The sequence below is a fragment of the Oreochromis niloticus genome, linkage group LG17 (assembly GCF_001858045.2).
Source record: "Oreochromis niloticus isolate F11D_XX linkage group LG17, O_niloticus_UMD_NMBU, whole genome shotgun sequence".
In the NCBI taxonomy this organism is placed as follows: domain Eukaryota; kingdom Metazoa; phylum Chordata; class Actinopteri; order Cichliformes; family Cichlidae; genus Oreochromis; species Oreochromis niloticus.
This window is the reverse complement of record NC_031981.2, coordinates 22900509-22917374: the sequence shown is the minus strand read 5'-3', so window position 1 is coordinate 22917374 and position 16866 is coordinate 22900509. Positions and strand designations below refer to the sequence as shown.

The 16866-nt window shown below is 41.7% G+C and overlaps 2 protein-coding genes across 4 annotated transcripts; one reads left to right on the top strand and one right to left on the bottom strand.

The window, feature by feature from the left end:
* The first annotated feature begins 921 nt into the window (after positions 1 to 921).
* gpr19 (G protein-coupled receptor 19) lies at positions 922 to 8447 on the top strand. Of its 3 annotated transcripts, none has more exons than XM_005475714.4 (2): positions 922 to 2923; positions 6085 to 8447. In XM_005475714.4, the coding sequence occupies exon 2, from the start codon at positions 6111 to 6113 to the stop codon at positions 7383 to 7385; it is 1275 nt and encodes a 424-aa protein (XP_005475771.1). In that variant the 5' UTR covers positions 922 to 2923; positions 6085 to 6110; the 3' UTR covers positions 7386 to 8447. The 3 variants fall into 3 exon arrangements, with proteins under 3 accessions (XP_005475771.1, XP_005475770.1, XP_025755518.1); XM_005475713.3 differs by having other exon boundaries at positions 923 to 2927; XM_025899733.1 differs by lacking the exon at positions 922 to 2923 and adding an exon at positions 2934 to 3137.
* A 966-nt stretch (positions 8448 to 9413) lies between these two features.
* crebl2 (cAMP responsive element binding protein-like 2) lies at positions 9414 to 13758 on the bottom strand. Its single transcript, XM_003448749.5, has 3 exons — positions 13528 to 13758; positions 11099 to 11293; positions 9414 to 10296 (listed from the first exon to the last, which is right to left on the bottom strand). The coding sequence occupies exons 1-3, from the start codon at positions 13540 to 13542 to the stop codon at positions 10138 to 10140; spliced, it is 369 nt and encodes a 122-aa protein (XP_003448797.1). The 5' UTR covers positions 13543 to 13758; the 3' UTR covers positions 9414 to 10137.
* Between the last annotated feature and the right edge of the window lie 3108 nt (positions 13759 to 16866).

The following is a 16866-nucleotide window of genomic DNA, read 5'->3' as shown; positions in this document are numbered from 1 at the left end:
GCTGCAGGACGCTGTAAACAACAACAAACAGCAAACACTGAACCAGGGCTGGTTCTATACTTTCTTCTGCCCTGTGTGAGCTCAGGTCCCCATCCCACCAGAAGGGGGAATTCATTGGCCAATTTGGGTGAACTGACAGATTAAAAGGGTCCAGAAGGAGGGGGTTAGGGTGTCGTGGTTTAATGAATAAATGGGAAAGGAAAAGTTCATCTTCATGATGCCTGATCATCTCTCAAAATAAGGATCAGTGAATAAGCCTGAATGATATTATTGGTTTATATTAAATATATATCTCTACCAGCAACTGTAACAGCCAATATATGAAAATGACAAAAGTAAAGAAGAGGTCAGAGCAACACCTTCCAATCACGTTATGAGAGTTGATATTGCATTGTTTGTCCACCAGAGGGAACTCTGCAACTTATCTGTTGGTAACATTTTTGGAACAAACAGGCAGAACGTGAACAAATTTAAAAAATGAGTGCTTGCTTTTTAAATATCTGTCTTAAAAATAGGTCAAGCTCTAGTTACTCGTTTAAAATGTTTTAGTGATCATTAAAAACTTCTCACTTACTTTCAGGCACTAAAGATGAATCTGTGAGACATGGATAACGGTGGGGCTTTGGATTCAAATAAAAGTGTTGCAACTTCTTGGGACAGACATGAAAAATACTGAAATACACCAGCTTGTATCCATGAACATGAACTAATAAATGATACTTATATGATGTCTTTGTAGTGCAACTGTTTCACCCAGTCTCTGGAGCTGTGATGTACAGGTTGTCAGCCAGTGTCCTCTCTCATCCACACTGCTTTAAACCCCTACAAAACAAAACTATGGCTTTATTAGGACAAGAGTGAAAGACCCACCCACAAGGGACATCGTACTTTGGATTATTTTATTTATATCATTTCAATCATAAAATTATTTTTATTAATGTCTCTTTTGAGCCCGGGTACTCTAACAGCTGTTCCTAGGACTGCACTCTTCTGGACAGAGATCTCCAGTGTAGTTCATGGGATCTGAGATTATAGAGTCCGGATCAAATGTTGAAGACCACTTGGAAAGTGGCAAAAAATCATATTTTGCATGGTTGGATCTTAACAAGGTTCCAAGTAGAGCTTCAACATGCAACAAATGAGAGGGAGACAAGACATATTTTTTTGAGCATGCAATTTACTGAAAACAATGCTTAAACTGAAACAGGCTGTTTTACAGCTGACAAAAAAGTTTAGGACCACATGCCTTTAAAAGGCCAAATCTGTGCAAAAATGTGGATTCATTGTCATTTTCTGTCAGGTGGTCACACTGTCATAATGTTCTGATGGCAAAGGCAAGAAAAACTTTCCCTTTTTGAACGTGGTCGGGTTGTTGAACTGCACAAGTAGGGTCTGTCGCAGCACACCATCACTGCTGAGGTTGGATGCAGTAAGACAGTCATTTGGATTTTCTTAAATGATCCTGCGGTTATGGAACAAAAACTTCAAGCAGAAAAGCCAAAAAAATTTCACAAGCGCTGAGCCGGAGGAGCCAATTGGTGACAAGACACTGGACAATCCTGGATCCAAATTAAGGCCGTTACTGGTGCCGACTGCAGCCCCATAACCATCACACATCAGGAATCTGAGACTGAAGAACTTCAAAAACAAAATACGTCCTCAAAGCCCTCGTCTCCTTGAACACCACAGACCTGACTGTTTGGACTTTGCAAGAGAGCATGAAACATGGGACACTGAAAGATGGAAGGAGTTTTATTCTCTGATGAGAAAAAATTTAACCTCGATGGTCCTGATGGTTTCCAACGTTACTGGCATGACAAGCAGATCCCACCTGAGATGTTTTCTACACTCCACAGTGCAGGGGGCGCCACAATGGTCTGGGGTGCTTTTTTCTTCAGTGCAACAATGGAGCTTCAGGAGGTGTAGGGGTTTTTCAACAGGACAATGATACAGTACACAATGCCCACAGAACCTCTTCCAGGAGAATAACATCACTCTTTTGGACCATCCTGCGTGTTCCCCTGATCTAAATCCATTTGAGAACCTTTGGAGATGGATGGCAAGGAAGTTTACAAAAATGGACAAAAGTTCCAGACAGTACAGACACTTCGTACGGCCGTCTTCACCACTTGGAGAAATGTCCCCACTCACCTCATAGAAATGCTTGCATCAAACATGCCGCAACTTTTGAAGTGATCAACAATAACGGTGGAGCTACTCATTACTGAGTTCATGTTTGGAGCTTTGATTTCTCTTTTGGGGGGGGGTTAGGTTTTTGTTGTTGTTTTTTTAGACTTAGTCTTTAACTTTTGATCAGGTGTAAAACAGCCTGTTTCAGTTTAAATGTTGTTTTTGATAAATTGCATGGTCAAAAAAATGTTTTGTCTCACTCCCGTTTCTTCTTGTTGCATGTTGAAGCTCTACTTGGAACCAGTCTGCACTTCTGTTAAATTCATGTATTTTTTAAATTTATTATCAATTTAGTTTTTTATATACTTGGCATAAACAGTCTTCCGTACAGCAGTCTTCAGCTGAGGGGTCTCATCATTCCCTCATGTAGCCTCGGTCCGCCCCTGCTGACAGAGAAGAAAACATCCACCCTCCTCTTCCTCAGCTGCAGCTTCATCCCCCAGCTGCCGTGATGTCTGCTGGCTGCTCGGACCTCCTTCTCCTGTGAATCAGACACCATCGTGAAGCGTCTCTCCATCCTCTGAGCGCGTATCCGCCTCACCTGCGGACTCCGGGACACTTGATCACCTGCAGCCGCTGAGCAGAGGCCGCCTGCGGGCTGGTTTTGTCGGCCTCGTCCATCCTTCATCATCCTCCTCTTCATCAGCAGACATGTTGTTCAGGCAGGATCCGTGACGCCGCGGTGACTGCTGATGGATGGAAGGAGCCGGAGGAGCGGCTAGAATGACGCTCGGCACGTAAGATGGAGGCTTTTATTTCCTTATCTTGGTTTTTAATCCGTATTTATTCATGACATGGCGCGAGCCTGAGCTCGTTATTCAGAGGACATGACGTGCTGCACGCGGCGGACAGCTGCAGCAGGTGTGCCTGCTCGGTGTTTTTCCATGAGCGGTCAGGCTGGACTCTCAGCTGCTCTGTCAGCTCATCAAACTGTGCTGGTGTGAGAGGTGAGCAGGTAGACATGATGGGCTTCAGGCCTGAATCAGTCACAGCGGGGTTTACAGCACCATCATCAGCCTCCTCTGAGACACATTCGTATTTTAATGGAGGAGGTAATCATTTCAGACAGAGAGCCTTCATCGAACTGTCCACAAACATTTGGCCATGTACAGCAGATGGGCATCTGCACAGATCTGTTTTAATCAGGACTTTGATGTAAAAAACAAAACAAAAAAAAAAACAAAAACAAACAAAACACAGCTGCTCATTTATTTCCATGCATCGATTAATCGATCACTTCTTTTTTGACTCTAATGTTCAGGGCAAACAGACACCTGACCGGCTGATTATCAGTTATTGGATAAAAACGTAACTGATTTTTTAAAAATTACATTATGTATGAAAAGCAAATAAAGTCAATTTAATCTGGAGTTTTTTAAAATTCTCTAATAAACTCATGTAAATATCAGATTTTAGTTGCTGAACAGTTTGAACAAAAACTGAGAAAGTTTATGGCAGTGTCAGAGCATGATGATGAACATTTGTAATTTTATGACATTATAACAATAATTAATTAATTAGTCATTCAGTAAAAAGTGCTTTGTGTTCATTATTAATTGTTAGTATCCTGGTTACGAATGAAGTAAACCGTTCGCTTTGAGTCCTTTGTGTTTATATCAGAGTGGAATCAATCCAGATCAATCATTTAAATGTACATTTAAATTTACACAAGCTGTTTTCAAATGTCTGCATCTGTTGTTTATAATATTAAAGATTTTCAGCAGAGTAAAAAATTACAGCTGCAGACTTATTTAAGTAATTATTAAAGGTAACCTTATTCTGTTCATTTCCAGCCTCATACTCTTATTCCTGGACTCTTCTAGAGTAGCTTTGCATGATTGAGAGTTAAAAATAATCTCTTTAGGAATATTTAGGATGTGTGATGGTTAATAAGGAAAAGCACAGGTCTGCATTAATTATCAGTTACACCTTATACTAAATCATTTGGGGCATGAAATGTCAGAAAGCTAAACACTCCACAAACCTAAATAATTCAGAGTGATTTATGTTTACTCTCTTTTGGTGGCGCTTTAGTTTAAACTGCGCTGTCCTGCTTCCCTCGTTTAGCCACCCACCATCAGTCAAGATGGATGTGGTTGCTAAGGTTAAATCCAGCAGAGTAAACACAACGGCAGCCATAAACAGAATCTCCTCTGAGGGCTTCTTCACATCCTTAAAGAGCGACCTCAGAGGAGAGCCGGCTCTCTATGGAGGATTAATCAAATCAGCTGCAGCACTGACTGGGAATTAAGTCCTGAGGTGGAGATGAGGACGGTGATGATGAATAGTTCCATGTGGTGGAGTTTGTCTTGTACTTGAGGGGAAAACATGCAGCTGTGTTTCCATAAAACAGTCCTGAGCACTGCTGCCTCTGACATTTCCTGGATTTTAAGAAAACATAAACAGCTTCCTCACTTTTTTAATATCTGGAGATTCTACATTTCCCCAGATGTGACTTCTGAAGTGGAACTACGGCTTCATTAACGCTCCTGTCCCTGACTTCCAAGTCCCAAGCAGAACTACTGAGCAAAGATCGCCCAGCTCTGTAAATGTCTTAATTAGAACTGAGAGATGAGCACGGCTGTGGCATGAACAAACCATTTAAACTCACCAGTATGACTCTCAGCTAACTTACTTACTACTAACTATCAGATGTCCAAACAACAAACCAAACTTTCAAACTATCTACCAACTTACCAACCAACTAAATCTCTCCGGAGCTGTGTATCAATGAAGCTAATCCTGACTAACCCTGCAATCTATTTAAGCTCCCTGTGAAACATAAACAAACTCTTATTAATGACTTCTTTTGATTTTAACTGAACTACAGTCAGAGTTTGAATGCAATGAAACTGCTAGTGTAGCTAAATTAAAGCTAGCTGGCTATCCACCCCTGCATCCTGGTAGTGCTCCAGAAAACAGTAATAAACATTTCATTTGCTGTTGGCTGAAATCAGTATTGTTTGGCATTAAACATAAGCTGTTATTATAGGTCATGTTGGTGAAGTAATTTGGTACTGAGATGGTATTTTACTAGCAATAATATTACAAAGTTTATTTTGTCCCATAAGCTGATAGTGCTAAGTTAGCAGCCAGATTAACTGTGGCATTTGGGTAGTACGGCTGACCTTATCTATTCAGGACACATTGATAGCTTGTAATCTATCAACATTAGCACGCAAGTTAGCATTAACTAATATTAGGCACAGTCAGTTTTGATTTTCAAATCTAAACAAAGAATGACTAGCCTGCCAACTAATTTTCACATGATGTTGGCTACAACATTGAGACAGGTGGGCCTCATGAGATAAAGCAGTTTCTAGCTTTTGTTAGCACACCTGTCAACCTACCACTCAACCAACTATTAATCAATCAATTTTCCTAACCAAACACGTGACTTGTCAATCTAATAGCCTATGGTGCTTCCACAAACCAGCTATTCTACCCAATGACCTCATCTACTTACCAGAATACCAATCTACTTACCTGTCAACTAACTTGACTATCTGTTCACACACCACGACCCATTCTCCTAACTACCTACCTTTGTATCTATCAAAAAAGTTGCCATTAACCTACATATCTCACCAATAAAACAAATCTCATTACTTCTTGAGCCTCACACCTTTCTGAAAAATGACCAGCAGTAGCCTATCTAACCACCAAACAACCAACAAACCTTTTTACTTTGCATGTCTGAACTATTTATTGTTGAGTAATAACTTGGTGTAGGGATTGTGAGGAGCTGTCGACTGTATCTGGTAATCAGCACTATAGCTTAAGGTACTGCTCAGGAGTATTGTTGGGAGAAATAAACAGTTTATGTTGAAAAATATTTCCCAAACATTAATTTAGTTGTGGTTTTTCTAATGCCAAATGTCTCTGTCTCCACAGCTGGTCTCTGATCCAGCAGTACAGCGATGGTGTATGCCCAGACATCAAACACAGTCGGTGTCAATCCCTCCATCTACTTGCCATCTTTCATGTATCAGATGTCATTTAACTACTCCAAGAGAGAAAACTCAACTGTCCTGGCAACCTTACCCACAACTCCCCTCTGCAGCCTTGAGGGCACGTCCTCCGGCCAGTTGAATACTACCTCTGTCCCTGATGAGCTGACTTCAGGTGAGGTTGCCGTCCTAGGCTTGGTGTTTGGGGTTCTATGGCTGGTCTCCATCTTGGGAAATGCCCTCGTATGCCTGGTCATCCACCGAAGCCGACGGACTCAGTCCACAACCAACTACTTTGTGGTGTCTATGGCCTGCGCGGACCTGCTCATGAGCCTTGGTTGTGCCCCATTCGTCCTCTTGCAGGTTGCCTCTGGACGTTGGCCAATGAGCACAGCAGCTTGCAAGGCTGTGCGCTATCTACAGCACCTTTGTCCAGGTGTGCAGGTTTACGTCCTGCTTTCCATCTCAATAGACCGCTTCTACACAATCGTCTATCCCCTCAGCTTCAAAGTGTCCAGAGAAAAGGCAAAGAAGATGATTCTGGCTTCGTGGTTATTTGATGCAGCCTTCGTCTCCCCCTGCCTCTTCTTCTATGGATCTACATCTACAGTCAGTCATTGTGACTTTTTCCTTCCTGAGAGCTGGGGCAGCATAGTCTACGCAGCGATTCACCTTCTCATTGGTTTTCTGGTGCCAGCTGGATTGATCATATCATTCTACCAGAGGGTGGTCAGGTACATCTGGAGGATCAGTGCTGATGGCCACACTGTGCGGCGGACAATGAACATTGTCCCACGGACTAAAGTCAAGACCATCAAAATGTTCCTTATGCTTAATTCTGTTTTCTTCCTCACCTGGACACCCTTCTATCTCGCCCAACTGTGGCATCCGAGGGAGTCTGATGGGCCCAGCAGGCAGGGACTGCTTTTCTTCACAGCCATCACCTGGATTTCCTTCAGCTCCACAGCATCCAAACCCACCCTGTATTCTGTCTACAATGCAAACTTCAGACGTGGCATGCGGGAGACCTTCTGCATGTCATCCATGAAATGCTACCGCAGTAATGCCTACACCATCACCGCGAGCTCCCGCATGGCCAAAAAGAATTATGTTGGGGTGGTGGACATCCCAGTGCAAGCAAAGATGGTGACTAAAGACTCGGTCTACGATACATTTGACCGAGAAGCTAAAGAAAAGAAGGTAGCTTGGCCCACTAATGCGAACCCTCCAAATACCTTTGTGTGAATGAGCTTGGACAGTTTTGAAACTGAACTCACAAACATAAACTTGTCTAACATAGCACAGTGCCAGTGGTGGCAGGTGAATTAGCTGGAGGCTAACATGCTAGCACTGTATTTAAGTAAAAAGTTCACCGAATGTGTTCAGATTGTATAAAGGGCTTTTTTTTGATGTGACAAACCCTATAGCAGCCATATTGGTGATTTTTATACTTCAGATTTCAATCAGAATTTGTTTTCGTGCTGTGTTTTGATGGATCGTACTCCATGGATGAATTCCATTTTGTGTTTTGATGTCAACTTGTTAGCTAGCTAACTGTCTGTGTGGTCATCGATCATAAAAGTCTTGTAACTGCATCTGGTTTGCTACAGTAATGTACGTGGTAGATGCTAATGTTAGTAAAGGCTAAAATGTTAACAATGACATTATCTGCTTTGTCACCATGACTGAGTAACGGTGAGCTGGTTAGATACCAAAGCCCGGGATTCAAAGCTTGTTCAAATAAACTGGGCTGAATCAAAGTGAAGCTCAGTGTTTTCCAAAAAAAGAGACTAGGTTATGGACATGAAAGCTGGATAGGCTTTGGTAACTTGGAGTACAATCAGGATCAATTATGACTTTAACAACCATGTCAGCAAGACCCATTCAGGTTCAAACTTAGCTGAGTGGTCATAGCTAAACATGACAACATGCAGACACTGTTTGATTCAGTTCAGTTTCAGAATGGTGCTTGGTTCTTAAACAGCATCAAGGCAGAACTCGTTTGGTGTCGAAGTGGATCGGTAGCTCAAATCTTAAAGTGCGATTGCAGAGGGACTTAAGTCCTGTAATTTCTGATTGAGTTCCTCAACATCATCCTCAGCACTGCTGTGTGGAAACGCTCAACAAGGACAGAACCTGAACATTTGTCCTCCTTCCAATGTGCTGAAATATCCAGACTTGAGATCAAATGGATGTTCAGTAATGAGGATCCTTGAGGAGCTGTATGAATGAAACAACCAAGTTTGTAGCTGTGATCAGTTCTCATGAAGTTTGATCAGTGTGATTAAAGATAATTTGTTATATGAAGGAAATTTATGAGTTTTTGTGGGAATATCCAGGAAAATGTTCCAGAAGACAAAAGACAGAGAAACAGAAGCAAGCTTTGAGAGAGTGAAATTTGATGAAGTCAGTAAAGTCACTGCAGCACAATCACGTCTTTCTGTTTTTAAGGCATTGGTAAATCTGAGACTTGTGCACGTTAATGTGTGGATATCTGAAGTCTGCATATACATTACAGATCAGGGGTGAGCTGCATTAGTTGGTCCTAATATTAGGTCAGTGCACCACGTATTCCACTGCGTCATCGTGTATTTGACTAAAGCTCAAAAACACTGAGAAACTCTAGGATTTGGTTGGACCTCTTTCAGCAGCAGTGACCTGCAGTGATCTGCAGGTGTCACTCACCTGTGCCACAGCAGCAGCTTGGTACAGGTGCTCTTGTTTGCTGATGGTCAGATAATCAAGTCCATTGATTAACTGATATGGATGCAGTAACGACGTACTGAGGTTTTCACACAGTGCCTCTGCAGACTGCTCAGTGTGTAATAAATGATGACACAATGGGAAACATTACATGCTGCTCTTTGGTTATATTTACTTGATTCTGTGACCTGCGGAGCTTCACCTTAGTTTTTATTGTGTGGACCTTGTTTTTCATGTAAGGTAAATCTGTATACCAACTTACACTTTAAATGTTCCACAGTGCACGTTCATGATCCCTGCAGAATGAACACTGTGGCTCCATCTGTGCAGTTGGTGCACTAACACACCGTCCAATCAGATCCCATAGTCTTGAGACTGCGTTTCATCCAAAGTCCCTCTCTTCCTTCCTGCAGCCAGTCACAGCACTTCCTGTGAGTCTGCATCAATCTGCACATTGTTTACGGGACACTCATTACCTGCTGTAAGTACAAATGTTTGTGATCCATGCTTGAATCTGACTATCCCGTGTCCTCAGATTCATGTATGAACAGAAGATACTCTGAGCTTCACTGAGGATCAAACAGTTTATTTGCTCTTAGACATTTTAAACTCACATTTTCTACAGTCATAAAACAAAGTGCTTCAGCTATGTTTACAAAGGTGCACAAAAAAAAGAGCTTACAAGCTGTTCAGAAACAAGATTTCAGATTTTAGTGCGTGAAAAGAAGCCGCAGGCGCCGACCTGCTCGCTGCTGGTTTAGTCAGTCCTTCAGCTCACAGACGTTATCAGGATCAAACCAGAGGAAAGCCCGGCTTGACCCAACGACCAGACAACAATACACAGAGGCTGTCCAACAGCTGACCCAGGAACAGCTGCACACACACACTCTCACGTGTCACTATAGGAGTTTAGAAACAGGAGTAATTCATGTGATCTGCAAACCACCACAGAAAGACATTGATCCTCAGTTCAGAGCATGTATTTGTGTCCTCAAGTTTAAAATTTTTATTCACTGGAATGGTGATTAAGCTTCAGCTCCACAAACAACTTTCTGCTGCTTCTGTGTGAAGATGTGGGATCTGACCTGCAGCCAGGAGCTCTTGTCCCCCCCCTGCTGGCTATGAGGGTTACTACATGCACTGTACGAGGAGGTGAACCTCCGTGCTGAGAACAGAGGGAGGTTTATTCTCTGGAGGTTTAAAGGTCTCATAAGTCCTGTGTGAGTGATGAAATGCAGGAGAAGAGGAGGAGAAGGAGGAGGAGGAGGAGGAGAAGAAAGAGGAGGAAGAGCGTCTAACTCTGCCCATTGCTGCTACTGATGTTGTTGTTCTTGCTGTTCTTGGACGTCTTGTTGCCACCGCTTGGAGGCATTTTCTGCTCGTCTCCGGTGAGCAGAGCTTTAATCTCTGATGGAATCTTGCCCTGATCCATGGCCGAACACCACTGCTTGTACTGCAGGAGGACGACAGGAGACAGGTGAACAGCAAGTTACAGTCTTCACACACACACACACACACACACACACACACACACACACACACACACACACACACACACACACACACACACACACACGTATTATATATATTTAGCTTAATTCAAAAAGCCACCTATAAATAAGATGTACTTTTATCATTATTATTATTAAAAGAAAAAAGTGGTGGAGGTTTGGGCATCACAGATCACCAGTGGGGGTTTAGAGGAAGACTAACTTCTGATTCTGACTGTGTAACGATTTAAAGAACAGAAGAAGATGGTCACCATGGTGAGAGCCGACCTTTCGCTTCCTCCACAAAAATCAGATTAACCAAAGTTTGTTTCAGGTATTTGTGCAGACACACCGCTAAAAACGAGGCGCACTGGATTTATCACACATGATAAAACGAGAGCCTCGTACTGACGACGAGCATCTGACCTGACCTTCATTGTGTTCTCATAACTGCTGGAAACTCAAAGCACAGCTGAAGTTAAACTCCTGACTCATCGCTCAGAGAGCTGCAGTTGTACCTGTCCAGGTGACTGCGGTCGTGTTTTCACTCCCAACAGAAACTGGGTGAAGTAATGTTAGTTGTGATGTTTGTGTGGGTCCAATTTTCAAACTTTATTTAAATACCAGGAAACGGAGCGCAGAGAGACTTGTGTGTTTAAACTGGGAGTGTGTCTGACCTCTGTGGTCGGCGTTATGAAGCTTCTCTCTGACACAGAGCTCAATCATGTGTTTGAAATCTGAGTTCATGTCTAACTGGTGTCTCACCATCTCGAGCTCCTCCCGCAGGGCGCAGATGGCTCTCTCCTTACTGGAAACCAACTCCTCCAGGTACTGGTACCTTAGCTTCTTCCGGGCTCGGCACTCGCGGGCGCTCTGCCGGCTTCGCTCCAGTTTGGCCTTCAGGTCAATTTTGGCAGGTTTACGGCCACGTTTTCCCGGCTTCTTCACTTTGCCCGCCATCTGATGACAAGCAGACACAAGCGATAAATCAGACACAGGACAGAGACACCACCAGGTCTGTTAATATGCTTTGAGCAGAGAGGTGATACCTGTTATTTCTGACTGGATTGGTTGAGCCAGCTCACACACAGAACACCTGGATGTGCTAAAGTTCATTTACAGTCAAAGCTCTCAAATTAGCATCCAGATTAGACCTCAACAAGCAGAGTTGGCAAAACTCTGTACTTAAGTAGAAATACAAATACTACTGTTAAAAAATACTCCAGTAAAAGTTGAATTTTTACTCAAGTAAAAGTAAAAAAGTACCAGCTCTGAAATGTACTCAGAGAAAGAAAAAGTAGCTCCTCAAAGAACATTTCCACCACCTATTTTTATGCAGCAATGACTGAACCTTGTGTTATATTAATGTGATGACATAACAATATTAGTGAGTACAGTCAGGGGCTAAAGTGGATTCAGCAGGTGGGTGAACACTAAAATCAGTTTTAATTGCTCAGTGTTGGGGAAAAAAAAATCATAACTCACTATAATTTCTACTGAGAGCTCCAGTAGATTTTCTTAGTGTTCAGGCTGTGATCAGCTGACCTGCTGCTCTTTGTGGATTTACACACCTGAATTCAACCAGATGTGAGCAGCTGTTTCGTGAGTTGTCCTGGCTGATTTCCATACACTGACAGTACACTGTTTATGCTGTCTTTATATCAGACACTATAAAGTTGGTATGAAGGTGGAATTCAGTGAATGAGTCTCAGCATCATCAGCTAAAATTCAAATGAATCTCTGCTACACTTCATGTAAAGTAAATCTGACCATGAAACCACAGCCACTGTGAACCAGTCACATACTGTTCTTTACTTTAAATCCATCACAGTACAGCAAACTAACCTGTTTATCCTGCACTAACCTGCAGAGGATTTTCATGCAGGCCTTAAATAACACAGTTAAGTCTACCTCAGTTTGTTTAGCAGCACGTTTTACAATATAAAAAAACATAATTGCACATGTACAGACCCAATATCTGATTGGATAACATATCTGATGAGGACTTACAAGGAAGCTTTAAATGAGCCGTCCCTTTTAAATCTAAGCTCTCTTCTTCGTTTCCTGTCCTCTTTCTTATCTTTCTCCATCTCTGAGTGTAGTTAGCTCTCTTTCTTTTCTCTCCCTGTGAAATACAGCAGCTGGACCTTTAGCTAGCAACACACTGTGTGACAAACTGCACACAAACAGTTCGTGTGTTTGCTGATGTTTGTTGAGCTGATAGAAGCGCTGCATTTCAAATTACCTAACACAAAACATTACTCCCTTTATCCTCGCTCCTCTTCAGTAGCTAGCTAGATGCTGAAGTACTGTGAACACAACCTATGGACACCTGCAGTTGTTCTGGTGTTGTGGTTAAAAATAAAAATGTAAAAACTTGATGAATAAATGAATAAATAAATCAAAACTCCGGCCCACTGTAACCCCTGACTGCGTCACGTGATTGGTCCTCTTTCATCTCTTTTTATGCCACATCGCCTAGTGATTAATAAACGAACGGGATTTCCTTTCATGTGTTTCTGTTTAGGCTCAGATCGGTTTGAAGTTTGGAGGCTCGCAGTAACTGAACTACTACTACTATGACTCCCCTCAAATGCGTTAAAGGAAAAGTAACGAACCTGTCTGAAACAGTGTGGAGTAGAAAGTTAAGATATTTGTTTAAACATGCAGGGAGTAAAAGTTAAAAAGTAGTCAGAAAAAAACCCCTACTCAAGTAAACTACAGATACAGTGACAAAGTATTTCGTTACCGTATCATCCAACAAGTACGACTGACTTCTACTGACCAATCAGAACACTGGAAAACAGCGTCAGCAGTCCTGAAATCCCCCAGACCTCGGTGTGAGGACAGCAGGAAGTTTTTTTTAATAATATCTGACAGCTGATGAATATCAGCATTAAATAAATCAGCTTATTGTGAGCTGCAGACAGTTTACAGCAGGTTTATTGTTCTATAAATAATTTCTTATCCTTCCTGAAATAAACATGTTTACGGCACGGGGAGCTAACGTAGCCTCTGTTAGCACAAAGGATACACAGCTGTAATCTAGCCCGTTAACGTAATTCCTTCTTCAACGATACTATCGACACTGACAAAGGTGAAGTGACCAAACGTTAACTAGTTAAAGCTGTTAACTAGTTCCCTGCAGTTTCCTTTAGCCGTTAGCAGCCATTAGCAGTCGTTAGCTCGCTCACCTTGTTGTCTTCCATGTTGCTAACGCTCAGGCTGCCGTTAGGTCCGCTCAGAGATCACACTGTGTTCCCGGAAGTCTGGACGGAACGAACCGGCTCGGTATCGTCAGCGAGGGTTCCAGAAGCAGCTCATCAATCAGTCTGATCACCGATCAGTCTGACGGCTCCCTGCTTTGTTTACATCTGCTGACGTCTGCTACGCGTTTACGTCACTTTTTTTTTTTTTTTTACAAACAAAACTTTATTAAATAAAATAAAATAAAGGAACAAAGACAGCTGCCAGTAAACCGGAAATAGTGAGATGGTAAAATAAATAAACAAATAAATAAATAACGTCAAACCCGAGTAAATAGTCAGATAAAAACTAATTTTATTCTTAACAAGTATATTAAAATATATCTGAGTCACTCAAACGTTTAATGTTCAGAAGCCAAATATTAAAATAATTCGAAAATCTGTAAGTTAGTGGTAACAAATTATATTTATATGTAATAAGTAAGCTCCCGCTTTAGTTTGATATATTGAATGCATTTATACCATTTTTATATGTTTAATGTGCATAAACTGTGTATCCACTTAAACCTTGCTGTAATCAAAGAAGTTACCACGCCTCATGATATCGCCTTTAAAAACCTTGTTAGTTTCTAAGTTAAACACTTACATCATTTTACTCTGGTGAAGAAATGAATTATTGTGATATCATCTTCATGATTTGCAGTAGAGCACAGAGCAGGTCTTGAAAACTGCGTTCTATAACTACACGATAAAACTCTGGGTTTCCCAAAATGAGAGAACAATAAAACTTCTGCTTTTCTCCGACCTGTTCCCCTTTCCTTTCCCAACCCTCCTCTCACCAGAAATTCTCACTTTTCACAATGACGGTCTGAATTTGGACGCTCAGTTAAAGTTTGAGTCTGAGATCACGTCATGTGAAAGAGTGAAGTTGTTTTTTAGAATCTCATAATTTGGATCTTAAAAGTAAAACGCTTTACTGTCTGTCTGATGATTTTTGCCTCTAAAATTTAAAAACTCTCCTCAGTAAATTAAATATCAAACTTTGGAATCTGTGACTGAAAGTTCACAGTTCAGAGGTGAAAGTTCACACTGTTTACCCAAATGCTTTAAGAAGTTGATACATACATATATATTTTTCAACCTTTGATGTTTTAAATAAAGTTGTTCACCTGCGTTCTGCGGTCATCAGGTGTAAAGAAAACAGAATAGTATGAAGTAGGTTTGTAAGGGTCGATGTTGTCACAGAGAAGAGACGGTCAGTGTGTCCAGGACAGAAACTGATGAAGAGTCTGAGCTCATCTTTACTGCTCAGTCTTCAGTATACACCAATTCACTGTTGGATATAAATGCACATATATTTTATTATTTTACTTAAAGTCTTTAAAGAGCCATAACTTTACACCATATCCACCTCTCCTCTTCCATCATCATCTCATCATCGCATTCAGAGGGTGAGAATTCATTAATTCATTCAATTATTCATATTAAGAAAACACATCCTGCTGTCCCTGAGAGTGGATTCTATGATGACATCTCCTCACAGGCCAAAGGTCAATTGTATGTTAATCTACCCATGACCTGCTGACTAATCCTGTTACATCAGCTGCTGGAAATTTAGAGGAAATGAAGATGATGTTGTGGAAGAAGGTTATACAAATATCAGAGCTTCTGTTCTGAGTTTACTTCCTCAGCAAGTGGGATTAGAGGGATTAGCACAAAGAGACATGGAGAACAATCATGGTGGATCCTGCTGAGACTGTTCAGGTGAAGTATGAAGTCATCAGACTACTGTTACACACACTTTGTTCATTCCTCTGATATCACTGATGATAGATGTTATTTTAAAGATCATGCCCAGTTCTGTCATGATGCGTGTGAACACGTGTGAAGAGAGCCAGAGATTAATAACTTAACAATAACTAATGACTAAATGCAGAGAGGTGTATAAGCACATAGTGAGTGAAGAAGAAACACTCAGTGCATCATGGTGTAGCACCCAACCCATGTAGCTAGTATTCAAATTAGATCAAAGAGGTGTTGTAGCACTATGAGCAGTGCCCTGGGTTCTTTAATTTAGTGGCTTGCCCTACTAACCCGTAATGCTGATGAACTGATGTTTGTACCAGATTACACTTCAGAAAGTGCAAACTGTCAGTAATGTCTGGGGTTGCTGACGGTGAAGCAGCCCTATATGCTCCTCCTGTAGGCCTCCTTGCCCTGTTTGATGCCCCTGCTAGGTTGGCTCATGCAGTGCTGTACAGGGAACTATCCCACGAGTTCTGATTAGAGCCTGTACTTCACTTGTCAACCAAGGTTTTCCATTAGGAACAACCTGGATGGTTTTAGTCACTGTCACATTCTCTACAAAGCACTTAATGTAGAAAAGGACAGGCTGATGATACGCCAACATTGGAGAATTCTGCTCTCCCTTTCTAGTCCCTGTCAGTACTCTTGCTGCAGCATTTTGTATTAACTGAAGGCTTTTCATAGAATTTTTAGGACATCCTGATAGTAACGAATTACAGTAGTTCAGCCTAGAAGTAATAAATGCATGAACTAGTTTTTCAGCGTCACTCAGAGACAGGATATTTCTCATTTTAGAGATATTGCAGAAATGGAAGACAGAAAACAAGACACAAGAAGACACAGGCTTACATATTTGTTTAATATGTGCGTTAAGGGACATATCGTGGTCAAAAATGATTCCAAGATTCAAATGTCCAGCTGGGATAACCACATTAACTCAGAGCCTTCTTGATGTGTTCTTCTGCTTCCCTGGCCCCTGTGTCTGTGGGGATGTTGTTCACTCTGTGTTGTAGTGTCCTAATGACACCCAGGTTGTACTCCAGTGGATAATGAGAGTCAAACCTTAAATACTGATCTGATTTACGGTACACATCAACTTTTAAATGTCCCCTATTACTGATGGAAATCTCACAGTCTAAGAAGGCTAACCTGCTACTTTTCATATTCTCCCCAGTGAATTTGATGTCTTGGTCCATCGAGTTAATGTGACCACTGAATTGTGGTACGTCTTGAGATTTGATTTTCACCCAGGTGTCATCCACATACCTAAACTAATGACTTGGGGGTGTTCCAGGGTAGCATAACAAAGCCATCATTTCTGCTTTTTCTATGCACAAGTTGGCCACAATGGGTGAAACTGGGGAACACCAGTTAGCACTGGAACCCCAGGTAGTACTGACCCTTGTATGTGAAATAGGTGGAATTAAGACAGAGATCCAAGAGCAAACATGCTTGGTCGGTGCTGAGAGTAGTCCTGTTGGTGAGGTTGGGGTCTTCCTGTAATCTCCTATAAACTACCTC

Excerpts from the sequence above, each read along its gene's own strand:
- gpr19 (XM_005475714.4), top strand. The coding sequence starts at position 6,111 with ATGGTGTATGCCCAGACATCAAACACAGTCGGTGTCAATCCCTCCATC.
- crebl2 (XM_003448749.5), bottom strand. Across the intron at positions 10,297-11,098 it reads TGCGGGAGGAGCTCGAGATG|TACAAGCAGTGGTGTTCGGC; the intron begins GTGAGACACCAG and ends GTCCTCCTGCAG.